Source organism: Salvelinus sp. IW2-2015, linkage group LG15, assembly GCF_002910315.2.
Source record: "Salvelinus sp. IW2-2015 linkage group LG15, ASM291031v2, whole genome shotgun sequence".
Classification (NCBI taxonomy): domain Eukaryota; kingdom Metazoa; phylum Chordata; class Actinopteri; order Salmoniformes; family Salmonidae; genus Salvelinus; species Salvelinus sp. IW2-2015.
In genome coordinates this window covers 52,434,105-52,448,373 of record NC_036855.1, presented here as the reverse complement: position 1 = coordinate 52,448,373, position 14,269 = coordinate 52,434,105, and the positions used below count along the sequence as shown (strand labels likewise).

General features: G+C 48.6%; 1 protein-coding gene across 1 annotated transcript in view; it reads right to left on the bottom strand.

Annotated features, from left to right (window-relative positions):
- Positions 1 to 14,269, bottom strand: part of LOC111974828 (coiled-coil domain-containing protein 102A-like) — an 82,927-nt gene that overhangs the window by 46,581 nt on the left and 22,077 nt on the right. Inside the window, exons 2-6 of the mRNA XM_024002855.2 lie at positions 8,627 to 9,368; positions 6,581 to 6,798; positions 5,622 to 5,730; positions 4,517 to 4,633; positions 3,485 to 3,694 (exon numbers count right to left, since the gene is read on the bottom strand). Of these exons, the coding sequence (XP_023858623.2) occupies positions 3,485 to 3,694; positions 4,517 to 4,633; positions 5,622 to 5,730; positions 6,581 to 6,798; positions 8,627 to 9,277 (1,305 nt within the window). The 5' untranslated portion in view covers positions 9,278 to 9,368. The remainder of the gene's footprint in view (positions 1 to 3,484; positions 3,695 to 4,516; positions 4,634 to 5,621; positions 5,731 to 6,580; positions 6,799 to 8,626; positions 9,369 to 14,269) is intronic.

Below are 14,269 nucleotides of genomic sequence, written 5' to 3'. Positions count from 1 at the left end.
TCCTCCTCCCTCTCGCCCACCCCCCTGGCTGACAGAGAGTGTGTGAGAATGACTGATGAGAGAGGGAGAATGATGAGTGAGTGGGTGGGTGGGTGGGTGAGAGAGCGCGAGAGAGAGAGAGAGAAGAGGAGAGAGAGAGAGAAGAGAGAGAGGAGAGAGAGAGAGAGAGAGAGAGAGAAGAGAGAGAAGAGAGAGAGAGAGAGAGAGAGAGAGAGAGAGAGAGAGAGAGAGAGAGAGAGAGAGGAGAGAGAGAGAAAAGAAAGAAAGAGTGAATGAGTGAGTGGGGAGGTGAGAGAACGAGTGACGTGAGTGAGTGAGTGAGTGAGTGAGTGAGTGAGTGAGTGAGTGAGTGAGTGAGTGAGTGAGTGAGTGAGTGAGTGAGTGAGCGAGCGAGTGAGTGAGCGAGCGAGCGAGTGGGCGGAGGAGCGAGTAAATAAGTCACTAAAGGAGAGTGAGTGTTGAGTGAGAGTGCGGGAGAGAGAGAGAGAGAGAGAGAGTGAACGAGTGATGCAGGGTGCTTTAGGCCCAGTCTATAAATCTGGGGATCCTGGAGAGAGACGGACGGTGCTCATAACGAGCCTACACCAAATGTTTTTATTCCTCCATAGATTCCTCTAACAGGGCACAGCTGGACCCAGAGATTACACCCAGACAGAGATAGATCGAGAGGGAAGAATGGCGGGAGGGAGAGACAGATGGAGGGAGAGCAACATACCCTCTCGTCTCCTCTATTCTCTCTCAGTGGTGACCCGAGCTGTCGCCCGTGATCAGTTGCCACAGAGTGTGACGCTCTCATTCCGCAACAGCCAGCTAGAGACCCTGTCTGATGAACACATGCTTCGTACGTGTCTGACGAGAGGCATATTTCCTACGTGTCGAACAACCAGGCAGAGACCTAACGACTAGAGATTATTCACAGCTGTACAGCGTGTAATGCGTAAGCACTGGTGGGAGGCTGCATGCCATGCAGTGCACTGAGCCCAATCCAACATGATGCATTCATGTCATCTAGTGCACAAGGACACTACCCAGTCGGAACAGGCCACCTGCTCTTGATGGATAAGGGTCCTTAATCTCTGTGACATGGGCAGAATTTATGGACAGCACGGGATAATTGGGTCCTGTGGCAGTGTAGCACTGTGCATGGAGGGGACAGATTTGAATTGAAGATTTCAAGGTTCCATCTGCCTCCTCTGTGTGCTCCCCACATTCACTTTCCTTTCGACTCCTCTCTCTGTCTCCCAGTTCATGTGAGACTATTTGCAAATAAGTATCCCTCGGGTTGGAAGGCATGACGTGTGCTAATCCTATAGCCTAGAGGTTAAGTGTGTTGCGCCAGCAAGCGAACGGTCTCTGGTTGGAATCCCTGAGCCGACGAAATACAACAAAAAACAAGCTGTTGATGTGCGGTTACTCCTGTATTTCATTTGGGGTAAGAGTGTCTGCTAAATGACTCACATGTAAATGTCCTAGTTACAGGTAGGGCTGAGAATTGCCACAGACCTTATGATATTATCATGATGCTGAGGCCATTTGATGTTCTGAACATATTGCTCACTGAGTGTACAAAACATTAGGAACACCTGCTCTTTCCATGACATAGCCTGACCAGGTGAATGCTATGATCGCTTATTGAAGTCACCTGTTAAATCCACTTCAATCAGTGTAGATGAAGGGGAGGAGAGGTTAAAGAAGGATTTTTATAGCCTTGAGACAATTGAGACATGGATTGTGTACGTGTGCCATTCAGAGGGTGAACGGGCAAGACAAAATATTTCAATGCCTTTGACCGGGGTATGGTAGTAGGTGGCAGGTGCACCGGTTTGAGTGTGTCAAGAACTTCAACGCTGCTGGGTTTTTCACACTCATCAGTTTCCTGTGTGTATCAAGAATGGTGCACCGGCCTCCCGGGTGGCGCAGTGGTCTAGAGCACTGCATCGCAGTGCTATGCTGCGCCACCAGAGTCTGGGTTCGCGCCCAGGCTCTGTCGCAGCCGGCCGCGACCGGGAGGTCCGTGGGGCGACGCACAATTGGCTTAGCGTCGTCCGGGTTAGGGAGGGTTTGGCCGGTAGGGATATCCTTGTCTCATCGCGCTCCAGCGACTCCTGTGGCAGGCCGGGCGCAGTGCGCGCTAACCGAGGGGGGCGGGTGCACGGTGTTTCCTCCGACACATTGGTGCGGCTGGCTTCCGGGTTGGAGGCGCGCTGTGTTAAGAAGCAGTGCGGCTTGGTTGGGTTGTGCTTCGGAGGACGCATGACTTTCGACCTTCGTCTCTCCCGAGCCCGTACGGGAGTTGTAGCGATGAGACAAGATAGTAATTACTAGCGATTGGATACCACGAAAAATTGGGGAGAAAAGGGGATAAAATTTAAAAAATAATTAAAAAAAAAAGAAAAAAGAAAAAAAAAGAATGGTGCACCACCCAAAGGACATCCAGGCAACTTGACACAACTGTGGGACGTATTGGAGTCAACATGGGCCAGCATCCCTGTGGAACGCTTTTGACACCTTGTGGTCCATGCCCTGACGAATTGAGACTGTTCTAACGCTACCTAGAGTATTTTTTATTTATTTACAAATTGATACATGGTGTCAAATATTGAGGGTGGCAGGGTAGCCTAGTGGTTAGAGCGTTGGACTAGTAACCACAAGGTTGCAAGATCGAATCCCTGAGCTGAAAAGGTAAAACTCTGCCTGAACAAGGCAGTTAACCCACTGTTCCTAGGCCGTCATTGAAAATAAGAATTTGTTCTTAACTGACTTGCCTAGTTAAATATAATATCGTTTCATGAGCCTAGGACCTAGAGGCAGCCTTTAGCTATTATGCCCCCAGCCTCTGGAATAGCCTGCCAGAGACCCTGAGGGGTGGACATATTTTAAAGAGATCTTAAAACACACCTTTTTAGCTTTGCTTGTCTTTGGGGTGCATTTCCGTCGTTTAGTTTTCAAGAAACGTTCATCAAATACAATCGCAGACTGTTTGCTCATTGCTGTTGCTGTAAGATGGCAACTCGGTGRAATTGCACATGTGCCAATTGAATCTCAACAAGGAAACAGACCGTGGTTGTATMTGATTCACGTTTATTGAACGTATGGATTTCAGCAAACAAAGAAAKAGCACGCAAACTAGAGGGCAAACATAGGTACAAGGTTAGCGTTTCATCATTTACATTTTTGGAATTATTGACATTGGGCGAATCGATGTAGCTGAATTCCACAAAGCCTGGTCTCTGCGGCACTCCCTTGGTGGAGTTCATCAGAAACTCCATTCACCATGAAGTGGAGTTTAGTCAGCTACATGAAATGGTAGGTACTTGGGTAAAAGCCGGGGGGTGTATGAAACCACTCCTGGGTAGACCACACTAGTGAACCTCCCATATGTGCCTTAGTCAGAGGTGCACAGAAGGGGGGAGTCAGAGGAGCACAGAAGGGTGGAGTCAGAGGTGCACGGAGGGGGGGTGGGGTTCCTGCTCTCTGCGCTCACCTTGTTCCTCTCAAACAGCTCAGTCTGGATGGTCTTGAGGTCAGTGTCTAGGGCACTGGCCGCCTGCCGCCGTTTACGGGCCAGCTGTTCCTCCAGGTCCTCCGTCTGAGCCCGCAGCTTCTTGTTGTCCCTCTCAAGCGCCAGCTTCTCGGTCTCCAGGCGCTCCCGCCGGCCCCACTCGGCAGCGTTCTCCACCTGCAGCCGCTCCATCTGAGGAGGAGTGGGAGGAGGAGGGAGTGGGGGAGGAGAGGAGGGAAAACCATGTCAAATCAGAGGGAGAGGACGAGGTCAGAGGGAACGTTGAATCAACCAATCGCTGTACCAGAGGGGAATATAGAGACGCCTCCCTGCAGTCAGTCGGTCAGASCAGCAGTGTCCAGGTCGTGACAGTAAAGCCCTTTGTAAARGCTCTACAAGTGAAGGGGCRCTCCATTAGCATTTTGATCATACTCTCCTTTCCTTCAGCCCGGCCTGCCAGCCACCACAGCAGAGCCATTAAACATGCTCAGGGTGTATTCTCACGGATGATATTCGAGCGCCGTTGAGCGGGGAGGATGTTGCTGCTGGGGCAATGAGGAAGAATACAGGAGAGGGAGAGAAAAGAGAGGAGAGGCGTGAGGCAGGTGGGGCTGACAGTGGACTGGTGTCGGGCCCCCAGGGGCCGCTGGGACYATGTGACCRGCTCCTCTGAGGGGGGACAGGCGATGGGAGGAAGGCGCTCTAAAGAACACTTCAAAGGAGAGGACTCGTTCCACTCCACCATAAGCCACAGGCGTGAAATATACTCTTCAAAAATGACAACTTAGTACGTGAGTGACAAACTGACCACCCAGCCAGCTCCCACTTCCACCATGTCAACTAGTGGGTCACAGTTAGAGACACGTGTCAACTTGAGTTCAATTGATGTTGAATGGGCTGAAATACCCCCTTTAAGTGTAAAGGGATTTGAGATCTATAAAGCTATCTGAGTCCAGTCCATTACAACCCATTATAGATGCTTAAAAGCCAACTGGCTGTGTGTTTAAGCCTCACCTCTGCTCGTAGCTCGGCCAGTTTCTTGTCCATACTAGTGCGTGCTCCCAGCTCATCCTCCAGGTCCTCAGACATGCGACCCAACTCATCCTGGTGTACCTCCTTCAACATGTTCAGCTGAGAGAGAGAGAGAGAGAGAGAGAGAGAGACAGAGATGGATACAGCCAGACAGCAGGAACATCTACAGGTGTTAAGCTCCTTGGTAAGAGTATCGGCATCCATGGTCTTAGTGTTAGTTCGCTCTCCTCCTATAAACCGAGCCACCTTCAAGGTTGATACGTTCCCATACAACATGACGTTCTCACTCAGCTGTGCAGGCTACAGCGGTTTCTCCCTTTAACCTCGGAGATCCCACCGTGGTCCAGGCACATGATACGCACACGCCACAGCTCAACCTTCACCTCTCCTCCTCTGCGCTCTCCTTCTCATCAAACATTCATTCCCGCTCTCTCTGTTCTCATCCCTCTATCTCTCCTCTCTCTCATCTCCTCTCTCCTCCACCACCTCTTCTTCTCCCCTCTCTCATTCCTCTCCCTCCACCACCTCTTCTCCTCGCCTCTCTGCCCTTGATGATATCCGGAGAGATTCTTCAGTCTTCACTGACTACCCTGCCAGTCCATTCATGGTTTTCCAATAACATCGACAGACACACACACACACACACACACACACACACACACACACACACACACACACACACACACACACACACACACACACACACACACACACACACACACACACACACACACACACACACACACACAGAGCTTGTCTTTACTGAGCACAGAGGTGCCTCCTAGTGGCAGTCTCCTGTAAACACACTCTGAGCTGGAGGCTCTGGCTCTTTGAAGCTGCTGTCTCAGCAGGTGTGTCTGTGTGAGGTGGATGTCTGCCAGGCTGTATTGACGTAGGTACGGGGGGGTATATGTCCATATTACCATGGTCAGTACGATGTCAACACTTCTAAGACCAGCAGGATGAAAGGGCTGACGTTTGATGCCTTTACCCCGTTTGATGCGTGGCCTCAGAGGGCGGGCCTCCCCTGGACGGGTGTTGGGGGGTGTTGGGGGGATCGGAAGGTAAAAGTGACCCTCAATCTCACCTGTTTCATGGCTTCCTGCTTGGTCTTGTTCTGCTCCTCGTATTTGAGTTTCCATTGGTTCAGCTCTGTTTCCAGCTTTTCTATGCTCTTACTGAGTGCATGCTTATCCCTGGGGAGAGAACATAGTTGGTTACATACTACTCTAGCAACATAGGTGATGGCTATTCCACAGAGATAGATCCCAAACCTTCAGAGAACAATCTAACACACGCACAACGCCAGTTCTGAATGTTTAATACAGGAAAATAGCTGTGCCTATTCAATATGTTTTTGAAGGAAGAGACTTGACAGAACCTGTGTCCCCAAAATCCTATGTATCCATGATGCCATCCAAACCGAGTTGGATAGATGTCGTGGTTAGCTAAAAGTGACAGCTGACTTCAACATTCTGGGCGAATACAAATGTCTTCTCCTGAGGTCAGCAGGGTGCCTATGGCACTGACAGAATGAATGGTCCAGAATGTTCCAGAATAGCCCTACAGAAACCAGTCTTACAGACAGACGGGCTCTGCCAGATTGTTGGACCTGAAGACGCAGACCCAATCGCCAGCGGAAATCAGCAGCCTCCAGAGAGCTCATAAAACAGTTATGATTCTAATGTTAAAGATCATGTGGCTGATGGTAGTGTTGGCGAGAGTGGGAAGCTGCAGCGGTGCCAGAGCTGAGCTCAGGCAAAAAAACAGGAGGCTCTGCTTGTAAATTATGAGACTGGCATCTCAGCCAGGGTGGAACAGAGAAGAGACCGAGCAGTTACTAGTCTACACTTTCCACACACTCAACATTAACGCTAATCTGATAATGAAATATGATGGACGGATGCATTGTGAAAGGTGTCTCGTACGGCTCCAATTCGATACGAGCCATAATATGCCTGAGGAAAGCACCTTCACATAATCGAATATTCCTCAACCTCTCTAAATATTGTCTTCCTTCCTACTCCCTTGATCCCCTCTCCTTACTCGCGTTCCTTGAGCAGGACCTTCTGTGATTCGTCGAGGCGGAGCTGGAGGGCATTGATCTTGCCGGGGTCCTCCTCCATGGCAGTGATGTCATCCCAGAGCAGCCGGCTGCGGTCCTGTCGACTCAGGGCAGAACGCAGGCTGCTGGCGCTACGGGCGTCCCACGAGTCTGGACCTTCCGCCTTGGACCTCAGCACTGACTCCAACAGCTCCAGCTCCTAGGAGAAGGGAGGGATAGAAAGAACAGAATGACAGGTGATAGAGAAAGTGGAAGGGAGTGAGGGAGAGACAGAAGGCGTAAGTAAACGGGAGAATCCGGGAGAATGACCAGAAAGGAGAGAGGAAAGAGGAACAGGGGATGTATGCAATTTCATTCACTGTTAGTCTACATCTGTTGTTTACGAAGCATGTGACAAATAACATTTGATTTGATTAGATGAACCATGCAGTGGAGTCACCCCACTCTGAAACCCTGAAGTCAGCCATCACAGCTCCACTCGAAGCGAGAAGGCCGGAGAGCGAAGCAGACTCCGAGACTCAAATATTTACTTTCCTTAATTAAACCCCACCAGGGAGCCAGGTTTTTTCCWAGCTCAACAGCGCCGGTACAGCAGCTATCATATTACCCCRTATCCCAATTTCCTGTCTGTAAAAATMTAATTCCCGGGACGTTTCACGGAGTAATCAAACACTGCCTTTTTTTCTGTCTCTTCATGTCTCTGGGAGCCACACAGGGCTCCGGACCCTCTGCCAACTTCCTGTTACTGAGAGAGCTGAGCACAAGAGCACAAACATCAGACGGGAGGAAAAACACAGGCTGTTACCAGTGGTGGCCAGCAGGGGGACCTAGAGGCTAATGTATGAGGTGGAGGTGAGCGGGTAGCTCCGCTCCTCTCACTCAGCCCGCCACATGTGGAAGCAATCAGCGTGTCTGTGTAAGACTGAGGGAGAGAACAATGAAGGGGCAGGAAATGGGATTGTATGTGAGCATCCCCACAATGCCCAGCTCAGCTTCATGCTGCTGTTTATCCAACAGTGATTTATTACAAATGGCCAGCTGCTTGCCTAGGGAGAGCTCAGTGTGTATGTTGGCCCATGGTGAGCCACTGAGGAAGAATCTGACTGGACATTCTCCTCCAGGTTGTGTTGTATGTCTTCTCATTATTCACTTATTTTCTGTTTCCCCTTTGGCTCCAGACTGGGAAACTGAGCACGGTTATCGCCATTACCTTTCATGCCTGAAGTGAACCTCCTGCTCTGTACGGGTGTGGAAGTGTGTCTGTCGAGTGTTTCCATGGAAACAGCAAGCCCCCCATGTGTGAGTTGGCTGAAGGTCAAGTCAGATTGCTAATGACACTGATCTGTATTCACTGCTGCTTGAGCTGCATACAGCTGAACACTCCTTGCCACGATTCACGTTTCCTAAAAACAGAAACCTCATCTTGTCCAACTCTCAACGACGAGTTCCAAATAGGACTTGAATACACCTGACGAGCCAGCTCAGGGAGTTTTCTTTTCTATTTTGACTTGTGTCTAATTGACAACGGACATCCGAGGACACCAACAGCCACAATGCCTTCCAATCACGCAAGATGACAGGCTTTTCTGTGACAGGAAGCTTGTTTCATTCCCTGTGTCTAACAGGGAATTTCCCTTCCCTTCAAAATGTCTGAGAATATGAGGCTCGTAGAGAGGGAACTGGGTTCCAATGCTGCAGTACCCAGTCTGTGCCCCCTGGGTAGAAGATAGGGTTGTGCAGGGGGGATTCTATTTTAAGAAAAACAGCTACACTTCAGCAGAGCTCCCACTGAGGCACAATGCTGGAGGTTAAGCTCTGAGACATATCTGCTGCTGGCTCTTCATTAACAAGACGAAACGCTGGCCCAAATAAGTGACTGGTGCTCTATCTTCTACCAAMACCTCTGACCAACCTTCCCCTGGCTCTGATCTGTGCAAACTATTCTCTGACTGTTCTGGGTTATAGASTACTGGAGTGTGTCTCTTACTGACATTGTTTGGTTCTAGAGTGTGTGACCATTCTCCCACCTTCTGTCTGTCAGGTTTCTCTGTGTCCACATCTCTCACTGGTTCCTGTTCTGGTGACCCGGGCCCCTCGCCCACCCTGTCCTGCTTGCTGTCCACAAGGGGCTGTGAGGAGGAGGAGGATGGGGTGGAGGAGGAGGAAGGTGGTGCTGAGGGGGCGTGGGAGGGTGAGGCCTGGTCAGCACGGAGACGCAGCGCTTCCTGTCTGAGTGTCTCGTTCTCGGAGGCCAGTTCCTGCCGCTCCCGTCTTGCGCCTGTCAGCTCCTTGGTCAGGGCGTCCAGCCTCTGTCGGAGCTGCCGCACCTCGTCCCGTGCCCGGTTCCTCTCGGAGCGCACCTTGCTCCACTTCTCCCTCCAGTTGGCCGTGCAGTCCGACCACCAGCGCATGGTCTTCTCCATCTGGGCAGCTCGCGCTCTGGCCTCCTCCAGCTCCCTCAGACGCAGCTCCTCACGGCTCTCCCAGTCCCCAGACTCGCCCAGGCCAGGGGAGAGCAGCAGGGGAGGGCTGGAGCTGGGGGTGCCCCCCGTGGGGCTGGGCGTGTGGGTCAGGCTATCAGGAGAGCGGACCCTGTCCGGCCCCAGGCCCAGGCCACAGAGCAGGCCCGCCCCGGACTTAGCGGCCTCGGCCATGTGGGGGCTAGGGGTGTGGTTCATCACTGAGCCGATGATGATCCAGGAAAAAGCAGGAAACACGAGCGATGCTGTGCACTCAGGAGTGCATGGTCATCTTTACTCAGTTGGCTACCTGCAGATTCAAACACAAAACAGAGACACTGGTTAGTTGGACAGTACTAGGGCTGTTGCAGTGACCGTATTACCGCCACACCGGCAGTCACGAGTCATGAAGGCAGTCAAATTCCGCATGACTGTTGAGTCACTATAATTAGGCTTCTCCATGCTCTGATGCTGCTGCTTGTCATTAGTAGCCTGCCAAACTTGCTAACTGCCTGGTACTCAGCACTCTATTGTCCCTCTAATCACTCTGACATCAATGCAAATCGAATCGAACATCTAATCAAACACTTCATGAGAACCCATGAGCTCATGTTGCGCAACATTTCTATAGGCTATGCAATTGCGGGGAAAAACAGAGTGATGGTCTCTACTAAAAAAAGGAGGATCAGCTTTCTATAGGCTAGGCCTACTATATTTATTTCTCAACTTTCCTAATATTAAGCACATTGCCTATATTTACAACAGGAGTATAGCCAACCTGGCTGGCATGAAAATAAACCATGGGGAAAAGCGTCCTCCATTTACTATTTAAGTGCATAGATGACAAGTACTTTTCCCCGCATAAGACGCCCAGCATAAGAAACAATGCCTTTTTTTATTTTTTACTTGTTCGAATCATAGTCGCACACCTCATGCAGCCTAGCCCATAGGCCTATATGTTTTAATAAGCTTTGTATCACAACTAAAGTGGGCAAATAACTTCTTAAAATGAAACAGATGAATCCGCTTTACAAGGGGTGTAGAGCCTAACTGGCATATATAAGCAGCACGTGAGTTTCAAGTTTGGGGAAGATCATTTTCACCATAAAAATGCACCTTTATAAAAAAAGCATTACATGCATAATTGCATTTGCGGCCACTTTCGATTATGGTCTTTTTTCCGCTAATGGAACATTCGCCTACTACCATGTGCGCATTGCTGCGCTTATAATGTGAAGAAATAGCCTAGTTTATCAACATTTTAAGCTAAARGTTCTGATCTGTTGCCCACATTTCATAAAAAAGTTTGTATTCATTTGGGATCTATCGCATCCCACAACTGTCCCAMACTATGTTTGGAATATTTATTTATCTCACAGAATAGAATTGGTTGACTTTTGTACTGCGGGGGATAGTAGATTGACATAGGCTAGTGCTTTTGCTGTTCGTTAGGCCTACTCATCTTGTTGGCTGACGAAAAATATCTTCAATATGCACCTCGGAATTGGATTACAACACGCGCAGTTGCGTCCCCGATGTGTGTGTCTTAACTTGTAGCCTGTGAGAAAGACCCGATCATGTGACAGAGAGCAGTGTGAGGGAGAGACGCTTTGGCAAGTCAGTTAAGAACACATTCTTATTTTCAATGACGGCCTAGGAACAGTGGGTTAACTGCCTTGTTCAGGGGCGGAATGACAGATTTGTACCTTGTCAGCTGGGGGATTCGAACTTGCAACCTTGCGGTTACTAGTCCAACGCTCTAACCACTAGGCTACCCTGCCGCCCAAGGGTTAGGGTTGCGCAGCACACACACACGGAGAAGGGCACAATGCAGCCCCGCGGGTCGCAAAAGGCATGGATTTTTTTAGGGTGCATTACAGCCACAAAGGGGATGCCGTCGTGAAATTCGAGGAATTATGAAGTGCTTGTCAAATTGTGAATGAGAGACTATTGAAGTGTGTACAGCCTGCGCAAAAAAAACAAAGCAGAGCTCATGCCTTTCAAGCAACTTTTTTCAAATCATCATTAGAGTCTCATCATGCAGCCTTATAATATATTAGACATCAAAACATATAGCCCAACATTTGAAGAACAACTAAAGTTACATGAATAACTATAAATTAAGCATATAGGAGTACCTGTTTCTTTGTTAACCGCTCAACACAGAAAAGCCACATGTGTGCACTCCCCCAAATCGTTTGGAGAAAATATTCATATTTTATTCAGCTTTGTTCAATTGTATTTTGAATACTATAAAATAATATAAAATAACGCCATGGAATTATAAGCAAATCTTGTCTGCTAAACTATAAGCAAATCTTGTCTGCTAAATGAACTAGCGTAACCCTAAATGAACTAGCGTAACCCACAGCCATTTGGCATAGCCACATCAGGACTTAACATAAAGACAACTCAGAGTGTGCTATTCTGTTCTTCTGAAATAGACTACATTTCCTTCATTTCATGCTTCTTTAGACCTGTCTAAAATAAATAATGGACTTTTTGTGAAGTTGTAGGCTATATCACATGGATTTATTCGACTTTTGTGTGGAAGCCAGGAGATGCTAAATGTGTTCATGTTAATTAACGGTCAATTACAGTGAGACCGACAGTTATTTGTTTGCCAATCACCAGCTGATGAAATGATTTCAACGCTCTAGTCTACTCCTATCCTATGATCATCAACTGCCACAGCAAAACAGTCTGGTCGATAAAAAAGTAACAAAGTCCAGTGTCCCTGTGGAGTTGAGAAATATGTTCTGGGACCAGTCTGAGTAGGCGAGATACAATGGGCCATCCTCTTCAAACTGTTCTGGTGCCAGTTACAGGAGGCTACAGATGAATGGTCACACGTTAGAGATTACCTAGAGCCCAGTACATCTTGGAGAAAATTGCAAAGGTAATTTGTAAGCAGCCAATGATGAGAAACAACYCTTCAACTAGCACCATGGCAACCCAGTYAACCCATTGACTTCAAGCATGTCCAGATTCAGACTTCGGCTTAACACCATGGCAACTTGCAGTCCCAAGACACCGATGAATCGGWTACCATAAAGGAAAGTATGCAGAAAGACAGAATTAGAATACTCTACAGATCATCACTAGCATACCACACAACCCAACAGTCCCCGGAAGGTGGGGGCCCCCCAGATAGCATTTGAWTGGCATGCCATGGCAAAAATGTTTAGAATTACAGGAAACCGTTGTCAACCACATCAAGAATACATTTGCATTTGCTGACAGTGGGGTAGATGTGACAGACAGAAAAAGAYAGGATAMTGAATTTKTTTTAATTTTAATTTAACTAGGCAGGTAATTTAAGAACAAATTCTTATTTACAACGACGGCCTACACGGCCAAACCCTAACGATGCTGGGCCAATTGTGCGCCACCCTATGGAGCTCCCAATCACAGCCAGTTGTGATAAAGCCTGGAATCGAACCAGGGTCTGTAGTGTTGCCTCTAGCGCTGTGAGAGAGAGAGAAAGAGAGAGGGGACTGGATGAGACAGTTTGAGCTGGTTTCTTGTGAGGGCAGAAACCGAATCTCAGATAATTAATTTCCGATTCCCAGATATATGTTTGAGAATGAGGCGACTGAAGAGTCTGAAAGGACTTTGGTGTAAAAGGATATGAATTCTCAAATCAACACCCCGAACAAACTCTCTGGGGTGTAAAACACGAGATGTGCTTGGAGTCCAGTACAGAATCCCTTGGCTGATCACCCTCAGGGCCTGTATCTGATATGTTTACTGCAACTTAATCACACCAGACTTATAACACAGCGTGTGTGAGGGAGACTCATTTAACGGATCAATTGCATGGCTGAGCCATAATTATTTGCTCTGGCTTAAGGGAAGGTGTTTATATGCTGATGAGAGAGACTAAATATAAAAATACACCCACCGTAGGCTACTAGTGTGTGGCACACCAAACGTACAAAGATGCAAATAGCGGAATAAACATAGCAATGATTCTGCAGTTATAGGCCAACACATTAGCCCCAAACACTGAGTAGCAAACTCACCAGTTCCTGTGAGTAACACATTTATGAGCGAAAGCTCGTACACCATGCTTTCGCTCAAAGATCTTGTCGAAAATACCATCTCTGTCTCTGACTGTTCTCTGCCTGGTCTCTGTACAAGTGGATATCTTGAGGAATGTCAAACACAAAGGAGATGATATGAAAGACCGGGAGCAGTGCCGTCAGAGATGTATTATGTATCCATGTAACACCTTCACTGCCTGCATTATCCTTGCGATGCATATTCTCCATTACATAATCATTAATATTTCAAGGGGGGGGGGGGTCTATAACATCTCACTACGCCATGCCATTTGAATGTCCCCTCCATATGAACTCCCTGCCTAACCCCCCTAGTAGGCACCCACCTCTCTCACTAACTCACTCTGTCACTCCCCACCAGGGCTCACGCTACAGCTCAGAGATGGTGGTTGGAGTCAGCTGAGACAGCCCAGTAGAGTAAGGAGATAAACCTCCCACTTCCTATCACCGATACTGAACACTATCCTCTGAGAGTCTTGTCTCGTACTCTCTATAAGGCAGACGGAGACAGAGAGGGAGATGGTTTGGGCCCTGTCGCCTTTGTACGACATCTCCGTCAGGGATATGTGACAACGAGCAACTGTCAGGGGGAGATCGCCTGTCAAGGTTCCAAAAAGGATGTCAGCCAATGAGCAACATACACAGAGACACACACACCGGCTCCGTCTGGACCACAAACCATCTCTGTTGTCCTCCCGCATGGAAAGGGAATGCTTTTATGGAGAGAAAAAGTGAATATATATAAGTATGTGGAAGAAGATGAGAACAGGTGAAGAGACTGATCGAGAAGATAAGACGATAAAGTGTTCAAACGAGACACAACTCTTCTTTCAGCTAACTGTGGATGTAATCTGAACTGAATCAAGTGAAGACACATACGAACCGGGACTAGTAATAGAAGAGGGAGACAGAGAAAGCAAAAGAAAGAGAGTGAAAGCAGAGAGGGGGAGAGTGAGGGTTGGCGGCCCCCCTTGGGTTGTGCCGTGGCGGAGATCTTTGTGGGCTATACCCGGCCTTGTCTCAGGATGGTAAGATGGTGGTTGATGATATCCCTCTAGTGGTGTGGGGGCTGTGCTTTGGCAAAGTGGGTGGGGTTATATCCTGCCTGTTTGGCCCTGTCCGGGGGTATCATCGGATGGGGCCACAG